The sequence below is a fragment of the Lynx rufus genome, unplaced genomic scaffold, assembly GCF_022079265.1.
Source record: "Lynx rufus isolate CCGP_SWC_20201006 ecotype Redwood Valley unplaced genomic scaffold, mLynRuf1.p SCAF_3, whole genome shotgun sequence".
Lineage (NCBI taxonomy): Eukaryota > Metazoa > Chordata > Mammalia > Carnivora > Felidae > Lynx > Lynx rufus.
The window spans coordinates 187,193,764-187,219,115 of record NW_025814845.1 but is presented as its reverse complement, the minus strand read 5'-3'; the positions used below and the strand labels follow the sequence as shown (position 1 = coordinate 187,219,115).

Sequence of the window (25,352 nt, the reverse complement as noted above, 5' to 3'; positions counted from 1 at the left end):
GCAAACATATGCAAGCCTTCCCTTTTGTCTTTTTTTTTTTTTTTATGTTCATTTAGTTTTGAGAGACAGACAGAGCATGAGCAGGGGAGGGGCAGAGAGAGAGAGAGAGAGAGAGAGAGATACAGAATCTGAAGCAGGCTCCAGGCTCTGAGTTGTCAGCACAGAGCCCGACGCGGGGCTTGAACTCATGAACTGTGAGATCATAACCTGAGCTGAAGTTGGATGCTTAACCAACTGAGCTACCCAGGCGCCCCCCTTTTGTCTTTAATAAATCCTGATTTGTGTTCCCTGGGGCGCCAAAATTTGGGTTGCCACCTAAATCTGTGCTCCCACGTTGCCATTCTGAGACCCAAAATAAATGTTTTTGTTTTATTTCAAGTTCTGCTTCTTTTCTCAGTTGACATAGGTAATACATTGACATGGTCCTCAACAGTCCAAATGATACAGAAAAGTGAACACGTGTGAAATCTCACTTCTGTCCTGTCCGCGTCCACCATTTACATTTTTGTTAGTTTCTTCTTCTTCTTTTTTTTTGTTTTTAAATCCTGCTGGTGTTTCTTTAGGCAAATGCATATTCTTATCTCCCTTCTCCCTTTTGACACAAAATGCAGCATATTATCTATAGTGTTCTGTGTTTCATCCTTTTCTACTTAATCACCTATGTTGGAGATCTTTACCTATCAGTTGAGGATCTTCCTCATTCTTTCACAGCAAATCATGTTCCATCACGTGGTTGTATCACAGTGTATTTCACCTGTCTTCTTGACGCTTGGGTCGCTGTCATTTTTTTACCCATGAAAAGTGTTGTGATGAATAATTATGCCTATAACTTTGTACATATACAGATGTATGGGTAGTTTGAATCTTAAGAAATGAGATTGCTACTTCAAAGAGTAAATAATTTGATAGGTATTGCTGGATTCTCCTCCACAGGGAATTATACCATTTTGCACTTCAACCAGTGGGAGAATGTATTTCCTTGTTGCCTCGCCCACAGAATGGTGTCAAACTTTAGGACAGATGTTTGATTTTCTTATTATGATGGAGGTTAAGCTCTTTATGTGAGCGTTAGGGACATTTGGTCTTTCTTTTTCCGTGAACTGTGTCCACACCCTTGGTCTTTTTTTTCTTTTTAACATCTCAAGTTTCTTTGGATAGTAGGGAGATTAGAATGGGCTGGTTTTCTCAACCCATTACAGAACTATAGCTTTAAAGAGTCTTTAAAAAGTTATTCATGCCATCCTCTATTTCTTGGAAATAGGAATCCCCTATTCCCAGTTAGGATAATTTAATTTAGTTTTCTGACTTATAGTGTAATATGTGTATTACAGAAATACTGGAAGAAATTTAAAACTGCATGTTTGCCCTTTCTTTCTTTTCTTTCTTTTTTTTTTTTTTTTTTTAGTTTGTTTGAGACAGAGAAAAAGCACTAGCAGGGGAGAGGCAGAGAGAGAGGGAGAGAAAAAGAGAAACCCAAACAGGTTCTACACTGCCAGTGCACAGCCGAACGTAAGGCTCAAGGGGCTTAAATTCACAAGCTGTGAGATCATGACCTGAGCCGAAGTCCGACACTTAACTGACTGACTGAGCCACCCAGGTGCCGCCATTTTGTTTTGTTTTTTAATTTAAGTTTATTTATTTGAGAGAGAGAGAGAGAGAGAGAGAGAGAGAGAGAGAGAGAGAGGAGGGGAAGAGAGAGAATTCCAAGCAGGCTCTGCACTGTCAGCACAGAGCCAGACACGATCCCACCACCGTGGGGTCACAACCTGAGCTGAAACCAAGGGTCGGACGCCCAACCAACTGAGCCACCCAGGCGCTCCTTGGTTAAAAATGTTTTTAACTACAGTCAGTAGCACAACATCAGAAACGACAACAAAAACTTGACCATGTTGGTAATTTTAAGTTAAAATTTATGTTTTGAAATAAAAAATCGTAACAAAAGTTTACAGAACAGTCACACAGATACCATTGCATGCTTCATTTATACAAAAAAGTTCCATAGTCAAAACAAAGAGCTGTCATTTATAAATGTGAGTTCCTTTCTTTGAGCAGGAGATAGCTTATGTGCAACGTGAGACGGAAAAACCAGGGAGACCTGGTGACGCGGCAGCGGCCCAGGGCCTGCCTGAGCGCCGCTTCCCCTGCGCCAGGGGAGGGGAGACTGGCTGCCGTCTCAGGTTCTGTGTGCGGTGGGCCTTTCATTTCAGAGAACAGGACGTGATTATAACCGGACCATTTCCTGTGTAGACTTCAACAGAAAATAGCTTGCTTAAAAACCGTACTACAAAGCGTGCTATGCTTTCGGCTGTGACGCTCACCTTCTTTGGAAAATTTCCAATTCAGACATTTCTGCTTTGGTTTGCTTTCTTGGAGATTCATCCTCCACACGCACCAGTCCATACGAAACAACTAACTGGCGGTGGTTTTTCTGAAGCCGGTCTGTGGCCCCGTCTCCATCACATCACACGGGCTGTGCCCGCCGTGTCTCTGCTCAGGTCAAACCATCTCCTAGTTATGGAGCACCCAGCTGATGGATTTATTGCTTCTTCGTTGCATGACACTATTTACCATGCACGGTGTGTTTTATTATATTCCTGTAGAATTTTGTCAATTCGCGCTGCCATCAGCACGATCTACAGTTTGAGGTTTTTACGTAGCTGCTCTTCAGGTGCTCTCCTGGTGAGAGCTCAGCGGATGGGCCCGGGCGCAGACATCAGGACCGCGATGCTGGTGGATGAACTCTCTCTGGCACTTCGCACTTCTGACCCTGTCTCCCTCCACTGATGCCGCATCTAGCCTCACAAGAATCAACGGAATTTGCGCACACTGCCTCTCTAGCAAAACACTCAGTTTCTTTTTCAATAGTAAACGTGACTTTTTGCCGCAGAAGACCTGCTCAGGACCAACATCACAAAACCATGCACTCAGACAAATGATCTAAAAGTACAGGGGCCTTATCTCCAAATACCGATTCTAAAATCAAGGTAGGTCTTTAAGACTTTGACCGTGTCCATGGGTCCCCACAATTCTAGGACACCTTATTCCACATCAGTAGGTCTATGGTGTGACAAAAACGAGAGTGCATACTCTTAAATGACAGCATACCAGGATCACTGAACTTCCTAACTACAATGTTTAACGTTTTCCGTATTTACTTAAGAATTCATAGCATGGCATCACTAAAACTTGCTAATTATGAGAGCAGTTAATTTACAAACATTTCCCCTCACAATGATTGTGCCACTATTCACTTTTATTTGTCCCTAATTAAGTTTGATTTCAACTACCTGATTCTGAGTTTGAGGTAGCCTCATAATTCTGCTGCTATGAAAGTGCCATGTTCCAAAATACCACTTGAAGTATTAGATTAGATCTAAATGAGAGAGGAAAACAAAGCAGTTAAACCTTTTCCTCCCTTGGCATACAAACTAAAAAAAAAAAAAAAATCATCCATCTTTAGTGATAAAAATATAGTTCTTTTGTGAGCATAGACACAATACATGGAATCTGTTTCTTTCCATGAAAAGCAGAGTCAAGAGAAAAGGACTCAAATTCTAGAGCTACCTTTCGGTTAACCCGAGTAAGAATGTGCATGAACTCAAGCTTGTGAGCATACAGTCTGAGCATCGAGCAAAGTGACTGGATGAACCAGGATCCATCCTTGGAATTTCGCCAGGAGTAGTAACCTACAAGGCAAAATGTAACCAAAATGCCGTGAGTGTCTGATGTTATAAATTCCCACATAATCATCAAGAGAAAACAAGCATACACTTCCTCAAGCAGGGTCAGCCCTAAAAAAGAAAAGAAATGGCGCCTGTGGTGTCCGGGGAAATGACACTAGAGGGGACAAAAGTGTGCTGTGTATATACCCCTGCTCGTGGCGAGGAAACGAAGAGTTGTGAACTACCTTCCCCGCTGAATTATGGGAAGCTCTCTTCTCTGGGTCCCCCTTCCCGCAGGGAGGGTAGAGGGTAATGTGCAGAAGGTACAGAGGCAAACGCGTGAGAAGCACCACTGGGGTAGCACAGTGTTGCAGTCAGATTATTGACTCATCCAAGACAGAAGCTGCTCGTGTCTGCACACACATTCGAGTGTCCTAAATGCATCTACGAGGCATCTGAATGAAGTATGATAAAGACATTAGTATTCAAAAACTCCAAAAAAGGGTAAAAATATTTATTGTACTTTTTTCAGATTAACTCTTGGATCGACTGCTTCTAATTTAGAAGCACTTTACCTGGAAAGATGTCCTGAGGTCAAAAAGAAATCATACTGAGCGTATTTAAAAATGTAACATCGTTTAAAAATGCATCTGTCCTCAGGGGCGCCTGGGTGGCTCAGTCGGTTAAGCGTCCGACTTCGGCTCAGGTCATGATCTCACACTGTGAGTCCGAGCCCCGCGTTGGGTTCTGTGTTGACAGCTCAGAGCCCGGAGCCTGCTTTGGATTCTGTGTCTCCCCCTCTCTCTGCCCCTCCTCAACTCACACTCTGTCTCTCAAAAATGAATAAATGTTAAAAAAAAAAAAAAATTAAAGAAAAAATGCATCTGTCCCCCATTTCCAAACTTTGTGACACCCTGAGTTAGTTGCATAATAAATAAATCACACAATCAATACTTATTTATATGCTGATGGGTTTAACACAAACCACATTTCTTTTCCCTTGTCATATACTATTAAGGTTTATCTTTTTTATCTCCCATCTCCCAAAGAATTCCTGGAAAACATACCTCTCTCCTATTCCAAGAAGTGGAGGAAGCTCTCACAATTACAATACCTGTGACAAAATGGTACATATTGTGTTCTACTACTAAATCACGATAGTGCTATTCTGCATTACCCTATAGCCTCCTATCTGGAATTAAGTTCATGAATGGCACTGTCCAAGTATGCTTCCTTCTATCAGCAGATTTTCCAGCCAGATTTCTCTGAAGACAACCTTCAGACACTTCTCTGTAGCTAAAGTTACCTGAAATACCTGCTAGCTGTTCATGAATATCAAAATCCTGACAGCCTTTGGAACAGTTTCTTTGTGTTTAAGATCTCCAGGTAACATTCACTGTTTGCATCCTTACCAGGGGCTGTGGAATACGCATATAAGAAGTCGGCTTCCACTGGTATTTTCTGACAGGCGATGTCATCCTCGGTACCACTGTCAGTCTCAATGCCGCAGTCCAGTTCCGTGCCTCGGCAGGCCTAGAGGTTAGAAAATACACATTTACTAAAAAACTGTTATGTGTGGGGCACCTGGCTGGCTCAGTCGGTTAAGGGTCCAGTTTTGATTTTGGCTCAGGTCATGATCTCACTTTTTGGGAGTTTGAGCCCCATGTTGGGCTCAGTGCTAACAGCGTGGAGCTTGCTTGGGACTCTCTCTCTCTGCCCCTCTCCCGCTCATGCCCACTGTCACTCACTCTCTCGCTCTCTCAAAATAAATAAACAATAAAAAATAAAACACCATGTGTGTATACACATAACTGTGATTTCTTTTTTAACATTTTTGTAACATTTATTTTATTTTTGAGAGAGAGAGAGAGAGAGAGAGAGAGAGAGAGACAGAGTGCAAGCAGGGGAAGGGGAGAGAGAGGGAGACACAGCATCTGAAGCAAGCTCCAGGCTGTAAGCTGCCAGCATAGAGCCTGATGTACGGCTTGAACTCAACTTGAAATCATGACCTGAGCTGAAGTTGGCACTCAAGTGACTGAGCCACCCAGGTACCCCTACACACATAACTGATTCCTAAGAAATGTAAAGGCTGTGTAAAAATGGATGTTAACTATGAAGAATATTTTTGATAGAAGTCTAAAATGAACATTTATTCTAGATCTCGTAAGTGGTAGTTTAAATGAATAAAAAAGTTAACATTAGTTCAGTAGCATCTGGGAGAAAAAAATAATCCATCGGCTAATCCACAAACGAGTAACTTAATCCCTGATTAATCCTCCGTCACCAGGTTATTCAGTGAAAGATTACCTGAATAATGAAGAGTTTGGGTTTGCCGGTTAGACTTCTACAATAATCCCCTCTGAAGAAACCTGTTAATTTTTTCAGGTCAACAGGTCCGTTTGTTCCATAAATGATTCCTTCATCACCGTGGCTTAGAAGCACGCAAATAAAACTGCTCCTTTTGCTATGATCTTCTCTAGAAACTGGAAAAAAGTTTATAAGTAAGGAAAATAAGCAAAGAAAACCCAACACAACTTCACTCACTCATCTCCTAGGAAACCGCACAGGAGAAAGATGAAGGACTTGAAGACGGAACCGAGAGGTCACTGAAGCCCCACCTGTGCCAGACAGCACAGCTCAGACCATTTCGGGGGGGGCACGACTACTCTTATGTCATTTATATACAATGTAGGCTTATAAACAGTACGACGCCACCGTTCTCACGCTTTACGGTTGTAGTTACAGCTACCGTCATATAAAGTTGGACGTCGAGGCAGGTCACTCTTCATTATTTCTTACCACTGTCCAGCAATGCCACAATTTGTTCGCGTGTAAGATCGTTTTTATTCCTGACTTCGTATTTCAAGTTTGTGAATGTTTCTCGGAGGTTCGCCGCATCCACATCTGTACCAGACCGAGACGGCATTCCTGGAAAACAGAAAGGATTACTTAAATTGCATTAAAAAGAAAAAAAGAGTAATGGCTCTGAATGAATTATTCAGCGCAATAAATTCTTCTTTTCAGCTGTTAAGAAAATTCAGTTACTCTGATCGTCAGTAACACTAAGTCTCTTTAGTTTCTTGGCATATAAGACACTTCATAATACAAGCTGTATCAGTGTTATGGTCATAAGGAGATCTTTCACAGCTGTTTAGTAAAAAACACAACTGAAATGCTTAATGGGAGAACTTTGGTTAAATAATGATTCATTTATATAATGGAATACTGTGTTGCCATTTCTGTAGGCAAAATTTTACCATGGGAAATGGTCATTGTATAAAAAAAACCTATAAAACAATATAGGATACTACTTTTGTTTAGGAAAAATATGATATATATATATATATAACCATATACACATGTCATACACTCAGAGGAACTGGATTTTTTTAAGTTCCCAGCAATTTTAAGATACGTTACTACTTTAATAATATTTTTTCAGAAAAAAACCCCACAAACCCACTACCACATTAATATTTTTCACCAGGCATCCTGCCAGGAGTAATTTCCTCCAACCCTTTCCAAACACCACGAGACCATGATTATGACCAGCTTCTTTTGTACAGATGTGGGACAGGAGCACAGAGAGGTTCAGGTACTTGTTGAAAGTGACAAAGCTCGCGTTAGGCCTGTACCTGGGGGTCCTGGGCTTTCATCACTCCTTTACAGTACCCTCCACATCAATGTACAGATTGATTGCACAGTGCACCCAGATTTAAAAATACTAAAATGTTGGGGAGGACACACCTTAGAATTGAATAAATTATTAACATGTATGAATAGAAAAAAAAAGACTCAATGTCTATACCTCCAAAATATTGTTGATAGAATATCTCTGTGTAGTGTGACTATAAGTGATTTTAATGGTTTTTCTTTTGTTAATCTGTAGTTTCTGAAATTTCTATTATGGCCATATGTAATTTTTATAAAATTAAAATAAGTCTAGCAAAGTTTTCACTTTGGAGAGGCTGAGGGTACCATGCAGCTATGTGACAAGGTGAGTGAATTCTGGTCCTAGGTTGTGAGCCATTTAAAAAATTTTTTAAATGTTTTTTTGAGAGAGAGAGCATGACAGAGCGTGAGCAGGGGAGGGGGTGGGGCAGAGAGAGAGAGAGAGAGGGAGACACAGAATCCGAAGCAGGCTTCAGGCTCTGAGCTGTCAACACAGAGTCCGACACGGGGCTCAAACCCACAAACCATGAGAGCATGACCTGAGCTTAAACCAAGAGTCAGACACTCAACTGACTGAGCCACCCAGGCACCCCTGTGAGCTATTTAATAGTAGAACCGAAAGTATGATACTGTCAAGAGATCACTGCAAGGCCCTGACCTTCAAATTTCAAAGCAGAAAAAGAGCTCACTCTAATGCTCTAAAGTCTGCTCTAAAGCCAGACTACTGGTTTGTTGTTTGTTCTTATGGTTGTTAAAGAACATATTCAACAATGTAAAATCCTACAGGAGGTGGGCATCATAACTGGCAACGTGAGACAGAATGTCCGATGGTTCAAGGCGGCATCTCAACTTACAGCCGAAAGCAATACAAATGCTGCCATTCAGATTTAGACACCCATCCCCATTCACCGTGTCCTCATTCTTCATAACTAATCTAACACCAAGGCCCACTTATCTTTCCAGTGCCACCTGGCTTCTTTTGGCCATTTTCACCACCACTCTGGTAGACAGCTTCCTAAATTAGATCTGCTGCTTCTAATTTCTTTAGTTAAAAATCAATTCTAATGTGATCGATATGCCAATTCAAAGAATGATCACAGCATCAATTTAAAAAATAAGAAGTGGAAAAATAGCCCATTCAGATCGTAAATTATACAAATGGAGCAAATGGAATACTATATGATCATTAAAAGAAAAAAATCTGAAGATTATATAGGAACACGAAAAATGTTTATGTTACGTTAAGAGGAATAAGGATACAATATTGCTTGCATATTATGAATACAATTAAGCTTTAAGAGAAACGGTCAGGAGAAAATATCAAATAATACATCAAGATATTAATTAGCTTTTTAGGATTGTAGGGGATTTTATTTTTTATATTCTCTAAAAATAAAGTCTGCAATGTATTAGTAGATTCAAGTGGCACTCAGCATAGAGGCTGGGAAGGAGATTTGGTGATCAGGCCATGGTGAACCTAAGAGAACAGTTTCAGTGGAGAGGTAGTGGAGGAAACAGATTCAAGAGGGATGGAAAGAAGTGAAAACAGCAAGCTTGAAGTACATGTTTTCAAAATTTAGAGGAGACAAAAATGAGATCAAAGCTTAAGAGGAAGCAGGGTAAAAGAAAGGTCTCTTTCAAATGGGGCTCTGTCATTTTTGTAGGGGGAAAGGAAAAAGTCAATAGAGCAAGTGAAGATACAAACAGGTGAAGGAGTCCAGGAGGTGGATTGAGAGCTCAGGCTGGGGGCGTGGTCGGGCACACCAAGGCCAAGTCCCAGCTCTGCTATTAAATTATCTGTGTGACTCTGTACAAGAATTTTAACCTTTCAGCACCTAACCGTGGTTGCTTTTCTGGGTTGTTATGCAAATTAAACAAGAGAATACCTACCAGGTGCCCTGTACAATTCCTGGAATGAAAAAATACTACTACCTATTATTTGTTGAATCCTTCCATTAGCCTTAAAGAGGGAACAGGGGGATAAAGAAACGAGGGCAGAAAAGCCAACACACAGATAGGAGGCCTGCTATAGGAAGAGGGAGAGATTATGATGGTGGATAGAAGATGGAGAGTTCATAATGTATTGCAGGACATGAAGGGTCCCGCTCCATCCTTACTTTGTGGTTATTCTGTGTTATCGTTTACTAATAGCATCAGTTCTATTTTTAAAATTATACCAAATGTAAATAGTGCAATATTTGAAAAGGACTAAAAGTTGGGTTGTGATACATACCAGTACTTTCATGAAAGTTCTTATTATTAATTATTATACATAAACCCATTTCAGGGTAATCCATTTTGTAACTGTTGTCCATGTATATTCCAGAGTCCATTGATTTGCTTCCATGGAAGATCTTTCTGCTCGGAAATCAAACAGTTTACAAAGATAGAAAGGCCAATGCTGCTGTTCACATCAATACAACTTTTATAACACAGACGAACAGTTCACATTTGTTGGGTGAATGTTAGGCTGTGTGGTGCGGGCCTTTCCTGATTTAAATTTCACAAGAAACCATTTTACAGATGAGGAAGTGACTGTTGTGAGGCTAAGTAATGTGCAGATGGTTATGCAGATAACGTGTCAGGACCGAGGCCAAGAGCACCTGTTGGACTTCAGAGTCCAGGCTTTTAATCTCCACGTTTGCTTTTCCTCTAAATTTTTTAGAATTTCATCACATACATTTTATGCTTTAAACATTTTAAATTTCTTGTAATGTTATGAGATATTTTACCTTTCAAGGTAAGAGCAACGTCTTAAAAATTACCCTGAAATGCTAGGAAAGCAACAAAATGCATATATGACTTGAAGCACAATATTTACCACAATTCCTAAATTGTTCCTTAAATGCCATGAGTTAAACAAATTAATAGTTAATACAGAAAATCACTGTTGTAAATAACTGGAAAATACTTGTCTGAAAGTCGCTAAACCTCTGTTAATCCTAGATCAGGGTCAATAAACTTTTATTTTTTTCCAAAAGGGCCAAATATCAAGTATTTGAGGCCTGCAGGTCATACAGTGTTTTTTGTAGCTCCTCCGTTCTGCTGGTGAACATAGCCCAGGACAATATGTAAGTCAAAGTGTGTGGCTACATTCCAATAATACTTGACCAAAATAGACTGGAAGCCCAAACTCTGATCTAGCCCAAGAATCAGTAAATACCAGGTCTAGGAACAGCCAAACCTCAATACCTAAAGTGCATGTACTCATGCCTTTAACCGGAGAGTATTTCATTACATGCAATTACATGCAATTCTAAAAACATTGTTGGAAAAAGATGAAAATAGTACATGAAAGCAGTCAAGGTCAGAAAGGAACTATTATATTTAGCTAGAGGTGAAGATCCCCACATTTTACAGGTGAGAAAATCAACACTCTGAAAGCAGACTGACTTGTTGGAGACCATATAGATAATGGATCCCAGAACAGTAATTCTCCACCTCCTGCTGCCTCCTAGGAGGCAGTAGGATAGCCAGGCTGGGGGAGCTGGGGGAGCCGGGGGGCGGGGGGGAGGGGGCTGCCTGATAAAGAGCAGAGACTCAAAAAACCAAGGGACGTGAGGATAACTTAGCACAGGACAAAAACGACCTAAATCTGTTTTGGGCTCCCATGCAATTTGCTATTAAATTATATTCTAGGGGCACCTGGGTGGCTCAGTTGGTTAAGCGTCCTGACTTCGGCTCAGGTCATGATCTCACAGTTCATGAGTTTGAGCCCCGCGTCGGGCTCTGTTGCTGACAGCTCAGTCTGGAGTCTACTTCGGATTCTGTGTCTCCCTCTTTCTCTGCCCCTCCCCTGCTAATGTTCTCTGTCTCTCAAAAATGAATAAAAACGGTAAAAAAATTATTTTCTATATGATATGAAAAGGTAGGAAAATGCATGTATCATTTAAAAAGGTTTTTAAAGGGGCGCCTGGGTGGCTCAGTCGGTTAAGCGTCCGACTTCAGCTCAGGTCACAATCTTGCGGTCCGTGAGTTCGAGCCCCGCGTCGGGCTCTGGGCTGATGGCTCAGAGCCTGGAGCCTGCTTCTCATTCTGTGTCTCCCTCTCTCTCTCTGCCCCTCCCCCGTTCATGCTCTGTCTCTCTCTGTCTCAAAAATAAATAAACGTTAAAAAAAAAATTATTAAAAAAAAAAAAAAAATCCCCAAACCCTCTAAAAGGAGAGTGCATTTCAAAAGCTTAGTTTCTAGGAAATCTCCTTAGTGAAACAGACACTGCTAAATCTTTATTGGTAACCTGTTAATAGTTCTGTAATACTCTTATTTAGTACTAAAACTACTACTTCCCTGGGTGGTCCAAAATAGTAGTATCAGGTCTCAGAAAGAAATTTTAGAATTCAAGTTCTCCAAGAGATTGCAAATGGATAATGACATGAATTAAATTAATAGTGTTTTGAGTTTTATTTTTTTTCTTTCTCCAACATCTGGTTATGGGAAACATTAATGTGTAAAATATTGCAAAAAGGAAGACAGAAAAACAAAGGGTACAAGATCATCTAAAACCAGGCAATTCTTCCCTAGACTCGGAATTGTCATTTCATTTTAGTCTTGTCACTCAGAGATAAACACAACGCCAAAAATCTCCCCCAAACACAGAAGCTCTCATCCTGCAGAAGGATTTAGGGAAGCACAGAACCATCCAGATCTGCAAGTTCTGCCCTTCCTGTGGCGTCCCACTTCCAGGTTGGGGTCTCTGACTGTGGGTCAGGCACTGTACCTCGTCTTTCCCCCCATCCTCCCCATAGTTAGATGCAAGTTTGATTTTAACGACAAGATTCAAGGACGCTAAGTAGACATGTGTGGAGCCACACAGCTGCTGAAGTAGGGAGCTGGCTGGGTGTCTCTGGTTTGAAAGGCCTTTCTGTTTCCTTGCTTCTCAAAGTTCGCTGTGTCACATACACGTGCCTTTCTCTGATTATAAAGATAGTATTAGAAATACTCACGTTTCGGAATTTTTAATGGATTTTGCATCCACTGAGTTTTCACTGTTCTCCATGGGTACTTCTAACTAGAATATAAAGATAGAAAGTAATCAAAATCTGTCCTTATAAGATCACTGCCTCCTCTTAATTATTCCAATGATGGTTTCTCCAAATTAATGCTTTATATGGACATTTTCACATTAGCGTTACCCCCCTCCCCAGCTTCACCTCCTCTGTTAAATGTTTCTGTGAGTCAAACCTGAAAACAATGATCCCTTCTAAAAGTATGTGTAACGGAGCCCATTTCTTGGTCTCTTTCTTTCTTTTTTAAGCGAGCTATGAAGTCCACACAGTATACAGGGAAGAAGCATGCGGCTTGATCAATTTTTACATTTGTACACTCCCACCCGACCAAGGTACCAGTTGCAACTTACTGCAACAGAGCAGGTCATTCATGGATAAGAACTCAGTTTTCTAACTCAACACCATCAACACAAAACCCAGAAAGTCCCCATCACAACGGTATACCTCACATCATACTATTCTATGATGCTTTAGATTCTTGAGAGATACAGCACCAAGAAGTCCCAAACCTCCATATAATCTTTATTCTGAAACTGGGCTTGAGAATCCCGACTTCTCGTTTAGGGTGGTGGGGTGGATGGCCTGGGAAACCAGGAAGTAAGAACTGGAAGTTTCTGCTTTCATGCTTCCATCAGACAATTCTAGCCTACCTTATGCAGTGCGCAAGTCTTTAACAATCAAAGCACTTATTATACAGCAGACACTTGTGCTGGGCATGTGACCTTTTCTCTTCCCGACACTCTTACAAGTCAGAAAACTCCACTTTTAGCGATTAAATGACTTGGTCCACAGTCACAGAGCTAAGTGACTGAGGCCCCTTCCTTCCCACTCTGCTCTGAGGCCTCCGAGGAAGCCAGGTCCTTACTACTTGTCTTCTGGAGTTCTCCCATGTCTTCTCTAGCCTTCCAGAAGTAAAGGTACTTCCCATGGCAATCTGCCTCCTTAAATAAAGAAGAGAGAAAAAACAAGGCCAAAATTTCTCAACTTTCTCCAGCCTCTGGAAGCCCTGGCTATCTCAGAAATTCTAACCAAGATACAATTTTAACCTAACTCGTATGCTAAAATCAGGAATCTTAAAAGAATATACCAGCCCATCAACAGGACCTACTCAACCACAGAGCTTATATAGAAAGCCTTAGCCTCCCTTCCCACTTTTAAATTTAAAAAATTGTGATAAAACATACATAAATTTGCCATCTTAACTATTTTAAGTGTACAATTCAGTGACATTACGTATAGTTACATTATTGCATAACCATCACACCATCCATCTCTAGAACCTACTTTTTCATCTTCCCAAACTGAAAATCCCTACCAAAGCCCGCCCCTTTCAAGGCCTCCTAAGAGCTAAGGAGACTTCTTTTGTTCTCCAAAGTTAAGTTCCTTCCTGCCTTCTCCCTAAATATTATATGCCCCTGTGGTGGGGAAAGATGGAGACAAGAATATGGAGGAAAGGAAGTGCCACCATTTCAATTCAACCACAGAGGAGGGTAGCATTTCACCTTCTCTCAAAGCCAGTCTTCATTTTGCATTTCTAACAAAGACTTTTTGCTTCTCTACCATCTTGTTTCCTACAGGCTTTCTACAAAATCACGGGAGGATAGTGATGAACCCTCTTTTAGTAAGTAAGCAAATATTTAGTGAGCACATGCTTTGTGCTAGGTACCATTGTAAGTACTAGGACAGAGTAGAAGACAAGGCAAAGTTCTTACCTTCAAGAAAGTTTCATCCTAGAAAGGAAGAATAGTTACAGATTGATAGTAAGATTTCTGACACTAATTGGAACTCTGGAGAAAATAAAATAGGGTAAAGTACTAGAGAGACTGGGAGTATGAGCTACTTTAGCTAAGGTGGTTGGAGAAGCCATCTCCGAAGTGACATTTATATCGAGATCCAAATGACATTGAGGCTATCCTTGCCAGAGAAGGACCCCCGAGTACAATGTCTCTGAAAAAGTTTGGTGTATTCATGGTACAGAAAGAAGACTAATTTCACTTAGTGCATGGTCAAGGGAGGGGAAGGGAGGGGAGGGAAGGGAAGAGAAATGGGAGTAGGAAAGGTGAGATCACATGGGGCCCTCAGGAGCTGAGAGCAGCTTGGGTTTTATTCTGGTTGCAAGGAGAAACCATTGGTGTGTTTTTAAGCAGAGGAGGGAAGGAATGCTTTCAAAAGATCACTGTCACTGCTGAGTGGAGAATTAACTGCAGAAGACTGGAGCACAAACACATAGGCCAATGGAAAGCCTTAAAGAATAGTTCTAGAAAGGGATGATGATGGCTTAGACTAGAGTTGAACAGTGGATGTAGGCAGTTAAGAGTCTGGAATCAGGGAGAGATCAGTGCTGGAGATACACTGGGGCACTCTGGTATTTAGAGAGCCAGTAGGAGACTAAGGTGACTGCAGCAGGGGCAGTATCAGAGGAATGTCAGGAAAAATTCTCTAACACTTGGAAATGGGCAAAAGAAATTACTGTATATCATTTCAGTGTGGTGCTGGCCATTGTCAAGAGGAATCTTGACTTTATAGGGTGTCTTTTGACTGACCTTGTACTGTGTAGGTTATTTTACAACTCTGTAGGAAGATAAGTCATGGAAAATGGATGGTCATGCAAATGATTCTTGTCTATAGCAACAAAAATGAACGTGTCTTTTAATGATGCAGTTGGTTTTGAACCTGTAGAAAAGAGGACCCTTTCAAATGATGTATTACCACCCTATAGGATATTAACCAGTTTTGCTTCTATTAGCAAATTCATTTCATTATACCTAATTGTCTATGTTTGTTCTTCCAATTCTCCTTTGAACTGGTCTTAATATCTTACTGGTTCTATTATTAATTAAAATATCTGGTGCACCTGGGTGGCTTAGTCGGTTAAGCATCTGACTCTTGATTTTGGCTCAGGTCATAATCTCACAGTCATGGAATCGATTCCTGCATCTGGGCCTCCTTCGGATTCTCTCTCCTTTCTCTTTCTGCATCTCTCCAAATTGCACGTGTATGCTCTCTCTCTCTCTCTCTCAAAATAAATAAACATTAAAAAAATGCTTTAAAATATCTGACACATTTATTTTGCATTTACCCAACAGCGACATTTTATACTTTTCAAAAATCATAGTTTAAAAGGATCCATGTTGCCGCAGAGGGTTGGGGAGAAAATGGGAGAACGAAAATGAGTAAAGATAACAAAAGTGAGTAAACAGTTTTGCAGTGAAGGGGAAAGGAGAAATGGGATAGTAGCTGGAGGGAGAAATGGGATAGTAGCTGGAGATTTCTTAAGTTGTTTGGTTTTAAAGACAGGTTATAGAAGGCATGCTTTCATGTTGGTGAGACTGATCTGTGTAAAGTGAGAAATTAATAGGGCAAGAGGAGAGAAAGTTCCTGAAGGGATGAAAGGGTTTGTGGATGTAGCTCACGTGTGGGGAGGTGTCAGTCTCAGCTAAGAACAGGAGAGGGTTCATCTGCCATGATGGGAAGGAGGACACCCCGTGTAAAGAGATGGTGAGTGTGATAGAGGGAGGATTAGGTACTTCCCTGGGATTGCTCCTATTTCCTCTATATTTAGATCAGCCATGAGACAAGAATCCCAAAATGTCCTAGCTGTATTTTTGTGCGGGCTTACCCACGTATTTGAACCAAGTCATACCTAAAACCAATCACGCACAATATGAGAAGAGGTGTGTGAGACAGGCATTCTCATACACTACTGGAAGGGACGTCAACTGGGATCATCTCTTGAGAACATCTTGATATGTCCTCCCCCCCTCAATAAATGCTTTGAAGTTTGGCCTGGTAAAATCATACTTCTAAGAATGCAGCCTAAAAAAATAGCCCCAGGGGTTGGTGGGGGTGGGGAGGGAAGGATACGCATTTTTCAACAAAATATTGAGAATATCGAGAACTGAGAATAGTTAAGTTGTGGTATATCCATACACTGGCTAATAGAGCTATAAAACTTAAAACAATGTTGTTTTTTTTTAAATTTTGGAGAGAAAGTGCACATGGGAGAGGGGCAAGGGAGAGAAAGACTCTTAAGCAGGCTACACTCAGCCCTGTTATAAAAGTTTTTTAAACAACTTAGCAGGGGGCACGTGGGTGGCTCAGGTCATTACTCGCAGTCATGGGATCAAGCCCTGCATCAGGCTCTGCACTGAGTGTGGAGCCTGCTTGGGATTTTCTCTCCCATTCTCTCTACCTGTCTCTCCCCAGCCCTCTCTTAATCAAAATATATAAACAGTACAAAAAAGTACTTATCAATTATATATCAAATGCTTATAATGTAAGGCTAAGTAGATACAGGTTACAGGGGTGCCTGGGTGGCTCAGTTGGTTGAGTGTCCAACTGTGGCTCAGGTTGTGATCTCACAGTTGAGTTTGAGACTTGTGTCGGGCTTGCTGCTGTCAGCACAGGGCCCGCTTAGGATCCTCTGTCCCTCCCTCTCTCTCTCTCTCTCTCTCTCTGTCTCTGTCTCTCTCTCTCTGCCCCTCCGCCACTCATGCTTTCTCTCTCAAAAATAAATAAAACATTAAAAAAATGCTTTTAAGGCTGTATAAAATAATCTCCATCAAAGCAAACACAAGAAAAAGACCCAAAGTAATTATCTAGCATCTTTACATATTAACCTGTTAACTGTGGCTATCTCTGGGGGATGGGATTATTGGCAACTTATTCATTCCTTAAAATTTTAATTTTCTATTTTTTCTATGATATCTGTATTGTTTAAAAAATTTTTTTTTAATTATTTTATTTTTGAAAGAGACAGAGCATAAGTGGGGGAGGGGCAGAGAGAGAGAGAGAGAGAGAGAGAGAGAGAGAGAATCCAAAGCAGGCTTCAGGCTCTGAGCTGTAAGCACAGAGCCCGATGTAGGGCTTGAACCCATGAACCATGAGATCATGACCTGAGCCAAAGTTGGATGCTTAACCGACTGAGCCACTCAGGGGCCCCTGTACTGTTCTTATTTATTTATTTATTTATTTATTTATTTATTTATTTATTTTTATTTTAAAAATTTTATTATATTTATTTATATTAATTTATCTTGTAAATCTTTAACTTAAATTTTAGTTAATTAACATACAGTGCAATATTGGTTTCAGGAGTAGAATTCAGTGATTCATCACTTTTTCTTTTAATTTTTTTTTTTAACGTTTATTTATTTTTGAGACAGAGAGAGACAGAGCATGAACGGGGGGGGGGGGGGCAGAGAGAGAGGGAGACACAGAATCTGAAACAGGCTCCAGGCTCTGAGCTGTCAGCACAGAGCCCGACACGGGGCTTGAACTCACAGACTGTGAGATCATGACCTGAGCCGAAGTCGGACGCTTAACTGATCAAGCCACCCAGGCGCCCCAGTGATTCATCACTTACATACAACATCCAGTGCTCATCACAGCAAGTGCCCTTTTTTTTTTTAAAATGGTGTATGTTTATTTTTTAAATTTACTTCCAAGTTAGTTATAATACAGTGCAACAGTGATTTCAGGGGTAGATTCCTTAATGCCCCTTACCCATTTAGCCCATCCCCCCTCCCACAACCCCTCTAGCAACCCTCTAGAGGGTTCTCCATATTTATGAGTCTCCATATTTATGAGTCTCTTATGTTTTGTCCCCCTGCCTGTTTTTATATTATTTTTGTCTCCCTTCCCTTATGTTCATCTGTTTTGTCCCTTAAAGCCCTCATATGAGTGAAGTCATATGATTTTTGTCTTTTTCTGACTAATTTCGTTTAGTATAATACCCTCCAGTTCCATCCACATAGTTGCAAATGGCAAGATTTCATTCTTTTTGACTGCCGAGTCATACTCCATTGTATATATATACCACATCTTCTTTATCCATTCATCCATCGATGGACATTTGAGCTCTTTCCATACTTTGGCTATTGTCAATAGTGCTGCTATAAACATTAGGGTGCACGTGCCCCTTTGAAACAGCACACCTGTATCCTTTGGATAAATACCCAGTAGTGCAATTACTGGGTCAGAGGGTAGTTCTATTTTTAATTTTTTGAGGACCCTCCATACTGGTTTCCAGAGTGGCTGCACCAGCTTGCGTTCCCACCATCGGCGCAAGAGATCCTCTTTCTCTGTATCTTCGCCAACATCTGTTGTTCCCTGAGTTATTTTTGTGTATGGTGTAAGAAAGTGGTCCAGGTTCATTTTTCTGCATGTTGCTGTCCAGTTTTCTCAGCACCACTTGAAGACACTATCTTTATTCTATTGGATATTCTTTCCTACTTTGTCAAAGATTAGTTGGCCATACGTTTGTGGGTCCATTTCTGGGTTCTCTATTCTGTTCCATTGATCTGAGTGTCTGTTTTTGTGCCATGTATTATTTTTAAAGTAACTATTATTTTAAATAGTAACAAAGATCATTTCTACTATGAAAGTAGCAATCCTTCCTTAACTGCTCTGTGCCATGTTCTAGTCTCCCTCTTTTTCTTTCTCTTTCTCTTTCACACATTGAAAAAAAAAATGTATCAGGTACAGGAAACCTCAAATGTCCTTGAACCCTAAATCTAGAGACCAAATTGCCCCATGCAGGCCAATTCTAAGTGGGCAGACTAGAACTCAAAATAACTATCCATCCATAATTTTTTGCTAAAAAACAAAGTTGTGGTTAATTTGATGAATTGAGAGAATAGTTACAGAGTGGCTAACAATTCTGAAAACACAGGCAAATATATAACGATTTATTGTTGTATTACAATCCATACGAAAATAGTATTATGTATGTTTCAAGACTTTATGGCCAGCCTGTAGTAAATCTGGACTGAAAACACAGTGGGAAGGAAGACTTAATAAAAATAGAAATTTCTTGGGGCGCCTGGGTGGCTCAGTCGGTAGAGCATCTGACTTTAGCTCAGGTCATGATCTCACACTCCGTGAGTTCAAGCCCCGTGTCGGGCTCTGTGCGGACAGCTCAGAGCCTGGAGCCCGCTTCAGATTCTGTGTCTCCCTCTCTCTCTACCCTTCCCCTGCTCATGCTCTGTCTCTCTCTGTCTCAAAAATAAATAAAAACATTAAAAAAAAGAAAAAAGAAATTTCTTAAGCTGAACCCTGAGCTCCTGCCAGTGTCCTTTCTGGCCCCCAGGGTTTGTCTCAAATTGGCCCTGTGAATGGGTTTTCCAAATGTACAGTATGTGCTCAGGAACCCCTAAATGCTGGTAGGTTCCCGCATGGGACTGAAGCCCTTAAGAGATCCTGTCAAACACTTTGGCCAACAGTGCAGTGATTCTTAGACTGAAATACTAAAGTAAACTAAAGTTTACTAAAGTAAACTACTTTTATGTAGTTACTTCCTTTTCACTGAACTTTCTTTTTAATTTAACTTAATGTTTTTGGAGAGCGAGAGTACGCAGGTGCGGGAGAGGGGCAGAGGGTGAGAGAGAATCCCAAGCAGGCTCTACACCCAGTGCGGAGCCTGATGTGAAACTTGATCACGACCCTGGGATCATGACCTGAGCCAAAATCGAGTCAGATGCTCAACCGAGCCACCCGGGTGCCTCTACTGAACTTTCTCCGACCAAATCATTCTTAAAAGTTACAGTTTCATGCAGATCAAGCTTAATACAAATAATTGTAATTTATTAATATCTGATATTAGGCATGAGATGTACGATCTCGTTGCAGTAAAGGCAGTTGGTGGCTGAAAGGAAAAATATGAATTCTTTAGAGTAGGATTATAGTATTTGATAAGGATTTCTCAGGAAAAAATACTGTAACATGCTTCATGGCTTTTGTTACCAGAATCTGAATACTATACATTGTGACAGTATCAGTTGACCTTCATATAGTATCGTAAATTTATATAATGGTAAATAAAATCCTCACTGCCTCAGATTCGTGCACATTTGTTCTCTCCTTGTCACCATCTGCTTTTTCCACGTGAAAGTAGCAAATCCACACTCTTGGGATCAGCGCTGTGATTCTCGCAGAACTTACTAATGTGTCACATTTAGCATTACCTCACCTCCATTAGCTAATGCTTGGCTGAATATAAATTATTCTGAGGATGGTGATCTCATCTTGAAGGAAAAAAAATGATCCCTCAAGGGAAACATCTAATGCTCTAAACGATAACAGAAGTCTATGTTCTTAGAACGTTTTCCTTTGACAAAACGTAAGTGGGAAGATAAGAAGGATTTAAAAAATATATCTCAGTGCAGCAATGAACTTAATACTAATTGTTTCTGCTGTACTGATGTATGTTATTTTTTTCCACCAGTTCAGGATGCTGGTGCTCACAAAGTAGAGTTCTGAATATATATTAGGTCCTAGAGAAAATTTAAGTGGACCAATTGGCATTAGATGGCAACTTGAATGTGGGTCTTAGGGTCACTTCTCAAGTTCCTAGACTCTTTTAGCATTTGCCACTGAAGATACAAACAGATCTTCAAGTTTAAAAACAGGTTTTCAGTATAAATTTGCTGTCACTCTGAAACAGATATTTAAACATTTCACACTGTGTTTTCCTAAACAAGTGAAGAGTTGTAATGTTTTCCTATTTATATTGTGGTTAGCCAACTAAAGGGACCATCATGTATTGCAATAATCCAGTAAAGCAGAGAAAGTCATCTACAGTTAAGGTGCAGAATGGAAATTAATTTCTAAAATTGCAATTTCTATATGAAGTTATGAAGTGTTATGTAAAAGCCCACAAAACTCTGTTATTAAAAATGAATAGTTTGAAAGTGTGTCTACAGCAGAGATTTCCGAATAAGATTTTAAAATAGTATAAACAGTTTGCTAGATTCCTACTCAGCTAACCTGTCCCCCATCAGTAGGTTGTTCCTGGGGGCTACCCTACAAGGAAACTGAGGTAAGGGATAAAGCCTGGTCTCAAAGGGTTTGAAATCTCAAAATGAGACATCAGAATGAATACTGCTCACTTATGAATCAACTCCATGAATCTATCTAAAAAAAAACAAAACAACACACTGTATTTCTGATTAGTTCTTCCAACGATGGTCTGAGACGTTAAGATCCCCATTTTACAGTTCAGCTGACTGAGGCTCAGAGCAGTTAAGTAACTTAAGTGGCAGAGCCAGGACTCCCTCTCTTGTACGTGACTTACTACCCTATAGGACACTATTCATAATTTTAAGACAGGAAACTAAAATCCATAACCTAGAAGCTCTAATTAAGAAGCAGCAAAGAGCATAAATAACATGACAGAAACTGATAGCAGAGACACAGAAATAGTATAAAGTGCCCTTACTCTAATTAATGAAGAAAATAAGGATGACAGTTATGGTGTTTCTGATGCCACTGGGTAATTTACTTCTAAAAGTCACATAACTGCTTTCATGTTAAGCATTCAGTATGTTATTAAGACATATTTTCTGTATGCCTCTAAAGTAAAGGTGAAGCCTTCCCATTAGGACTTCTGGGAAGACTATGCTTTTGCCAAAGAACTTGAAAAACATCAGGGTTGTATTTATAACCGATTACAGAGGACAAAGTCTGAAAAGCAGTCATGTATCCAAATTTAGTAAGTGAAACAGAAAAACGTACTTTTCAAATAGTTTGAATAAGAAAAGACTTCAGCTCTAATGTACTGGGGGTTTTATGGAAACTGTTTCCCATCTAGTCTCTGAGTTTCTTTGGGGAATTGTAAGACTCACTGAATTGGATGTTGTCATTGGACCGAGTAGTCATTCTTTTAATATTTATTTTGTAATTGAGGTGAAAACCCACTGAGCAGCAAGTAGAATTAAATACAGAGTAAACTAGACTAAGTTCAGTGGTGCCATAGAATCAAATGAAACCATTCTTTCCTTTCTTCTGGAAGGGCCACAGGCCCAGGAAGACAGGCTGGAATTGCTCCCCTCCTATTCAAAGCCAAATTGTGTATAAAATAAATGTAGAATGAAGGATCCTGAATGCCTTTCATAAAAAGTACAGCTAACCTACAAGACTTTTTCCTGCCCACTCAGAACCACTCCTCTCTACATGCAGATTCGTGTTTACAATAACCTGACTTAAAAAATCCTCCCAGGGAGAGAAGCTTTGAAACTGGGAAAAGTCAGAGTGAGCAGTATTTACTCATTTGCCATTTGTGCTATAATAATTACCTGAACAACTGCGTGCAGAGTACTGCGGCCAATCTGAGTGGTTGCAGTGACGGCAGAGCCGTGGGTCCCATCCCTGTGTGGGACTCGCCTGTACCCCCCGGGGAATTCAGAGGTGCCTCCACAAGCCAGATGCCAGACAGTGCTCAGTAGGGATCACCTAACTTTATCTTACTCGAACTCAGAATCTCTATAAGCAATTTGCAGGCAAAACCAAAATAGGCAGAGAAATAACATTACATAGTTAGAAAGCACCGTCAACAGACATCCATTTCATCCTTACAACAACCCTATGAGGTGTGTATATAATTTATGCCTAATCTACGAAAGAGCTAGTAAGTGATGCCCTTGGGACTTGGCCTCGGGTCTTCTGACAACAGAGTGCCTATTCCCCTCCATTACATTTATATTTACTAAATGTGTACAGAACATCATCTAACAGTTGAAGAATTCCCACATCTTTTTGGGGGCCCAAACACCAGTGCTTCCTACCTTTGAGGCAGAGTTTAAAGATCTAATACTAGGCACCAAAACTGTTCTGAAAGCATATGTGAAAGACTGCTTTTTAGCATTGAAGGAGGATGAAGCTGTAGGTTGTGTTAAATTAGGCTTGAAAGCAAACAGTAAAGAAATATTATAAATGTCTATATCAGACAACACGTTAGTCTCTTAAAATGGCAGGAAGAAAGGCCTTTTTTTTTTTTTTTAAGGAGAGCAAAAGCAAATCTGATTTAAATAGGTACCATGTTTCATTTCCTTTGTATTGTGAGGTTTTATCACCACACTTTAACAAATTGTTCATTTATTAAAACACATTCTAACTTTCAAAGCCTTCTTTTGCAAAAAAGCAAAGCAAAACCAAAGCTCAAACATCAGGTGTGATAGGGATGATTTAAGCTTGGAGATCATGTAACTCTAACACATTCAAAGTGGCTGAGCACATTTTGATACAGGCTGGTCTAATCACTTTGCTCAGCACCTGTTACTATCTTGCATCTTCACGTTGTTACAGCGTCTCCATATTTCAGTTCTGCAGTTCCTTTCTAATCCACATCTTTTAATTATAATTTGCCAAGTAATCCTAAAATAGGTTTACTTTTTCTAAATAGGGCTTAATTATTTAAAAAAACCATAATACTGTAGTCTGGGCATTAACATGTGCCAGGCCCTAGACATGGGGAAAGACAATAAGGAACAACAAGATAAACACAGTACTTCATGGAATTTGCTTACTAACTAGTAGGGGAGATAGTAAACTAGCAATTGCAAAGGATATGCCATTTCCTTCTTAGGAAATGCAGGATGCAAAAGGAACACACGATGAGAAGACTTAAACCTTGAAGTACTTAATGAGAACAGAAACCTAAGTCGAAGTTCCACAAGGAAATGTGACGTAAAGAAGGGAGAGAGCGAATGCAGAGTGTTCCAGGCAGAGAATAGGTATTAAAATCAGCCTGGTAGTGCAGAAAGTGAAATGGTGCTATAATGAAAGATAAGGCAGGGGAGGAGACCAAGGACCCAACCCGTGCTTGGCTTTGTTAGCCTCGTTAAGGCACTGGGTTTGTCCTATGGGCAAAGGATAAGCCTTCTGGAATTCTATTTTGTAAAGATCACTCAGCCTGTGCTGTGAAGAATGGACTAGAAAGGGGGAAGGGGTCTGGAAGTACGGAGACCAATGAGGCTGTTGTAGCCACGTGAGAGCCTGGGGTGGCTCTCAGGAATGCAGAGAAGTGGACAGATGTGGCGGATATTCAGGAGGTCCAGAGGCTTGATGGCTAACTGAGGAAAGAACAGGGCGCGGTAGCTGAGAAGGCTGGTTCCTGGTTTCTTGGCTTGGATGCCCTTTACTGAGTACAGGGAGAGAGGAAGCTTCTGCATGGCTTGAGAACAGACCACTCAAATCAAGAGTGACAAGTGTGAGAAGGGCGCAATTTTCAGCATGGCCTGAGGGGGTTTCAAAGCAGCTGCTAGGGGACTTTGGCAATGGATATTTAACCACAGGGAAGAGCTGCAAGGACTTATGGAAGCCCTCAGGTCTGAAAAGGAATTGGAATTCAATGCTTGAAGTTACGTCTCTGGAAAACTGAGTCACACAGTCTACCGGAGAAAATCTAGGCCCGAGACGGAACAGGCAGCAAAGACCAAACGGTCGTCCAGTAACGGGAGGATCGGCCCCGAGGGCCGCGCCTCTCGGCACCACCAAGCCCGCCTTCGGCCCCCCCAGGGGCACGGTTTCTGGGCGCCGAGCGTCCGCTCCTCTCTTCCCGATCCAAATCTTAGCCCAAGGCCGCCCTACCTTCCCAGGCATCCCGCTGCCTTCGGCTCTCGGCTCCTCCTCCTACTGCCGGGTTCGGCGCCCCCTCCCCCCACTCGTCCCCAGGCCCGGGGTCTAGTCTCCTGCAATCCGGCTTCGATGCTCCGGCCCGGCCTGTCCATTCTCCCGTCCTCCGGGCTCGGCCCCTCCAGCCAGATCTCCGCTCCTCGGCCCGGTCTCCCCCACCCCTGCTCGGCTCTGTCGCCAAGCGGGCTTCGGTGCACGGTCTCACACCCATGTGGTGCCATAACAAAGGATCCGCCGCACAGACCCTGCCCAACTCTTCCACTCCCCCCGGAGCAGCTGCAGGCCCGGCGGGCGCCGGGCTTTAGAGGATGGAGGGAGCGGGCCTAGGGCTGACGGGGCCGCGGCAGGAAGGGGCGATGGCAGCACTCACCGCACACACAGTCTCCACACAACGGCCACCGACTTGCTCCTCTCCGCACAGGCTCCGTTTCTCTAGCCCTCCGCCAGCTGCCCATTAAGGGTGAGTTCCAGAGCAGGCTCCGCCCCCGCTAGCCCCGCCCCGGGCCCGCCCCCTCGGCTCAGCCAGTCTCAGCGCTGACACGTCCCTCCAACCCCGGCACGCTCTCGTCCCCACCGCCCCAGGCCCCTTTCTCATAGGCCT

At 41.5% G+C, this 25,352-nt stretch overlaps 1 protein-coding gene across 2 annotated transcripts; it reads right to left on the bottom strand.

Annotated features, from left to right (window-relative positions):
• Positions 1-1,893: 1,893 nt before the first annotated feature.
• CASP3 (caspase 3) lies at positions 1,894-25,194 on the bottom strand. 2 transcript variants are annotated; one of them, XM_047091057.1, is made up of 8 exons: positions 25,122-25,136; positions 13,206-13,281; positions 12,278-12,342; positions 9,568-9,692; positions 6,462-6,590; positions 5,970-6,145; positions 5,075-5,195; positions 1,894-3,686 (listed from the first exon to the last, which is right to left on the bottom strand). In XM_047091057.1, the coding sequence occupies exons 2-8, from the start codon at positions 13,266-13,268 to the stop codon at positions 3,457-3,459; spliced, it is 909 nt and encodes a 302-aa protein (XP_046947013.1). In that variant the 5' UTR covers positions 13,269-13,281; positions 25,122-25,136; the 3' UTR covers positions 1,894-3,456. The 2 variants fall into 2 exon arrangements, with proteins under 2 accessions (XP_046947013.1, XP_046947014.1); XM_047091058.1 differs by lacking the exon at positions 13,206-13,281 and having other exon boundaries at positions 25,122-25,194.
• Positions 25,195-25,352: the final 158 nt, after the last annotated feature.

What these genes read in the sequence shown, in the direction of transcription:
- CASP3 (XM_047091057.1), bottom strand. Translation starts at nt 13,268, where the DNA reads ATGGGAAGTACCTTTACTTCTGGAAGGCTAGAGAAGACATGGGAGAAC. An exon ending in GAACTTTCATGAAAGTACTG is followed by an intron (nt 6,591 to 9,567) that starts GTATGTATCACA and finishes TCTGTTTTCCAG; the next exon opens with GAATGCCGTCTCGGTCTGGT. An exon ending in CCAAACTCTTCATTATTCAG is followed by an intron (nt 5,196 to 5,969) that starts GTAATCTTTCAC and finishes TCTAACCTCTAG; the next exon opens with GCCTGCCGAGGCACGGAACT.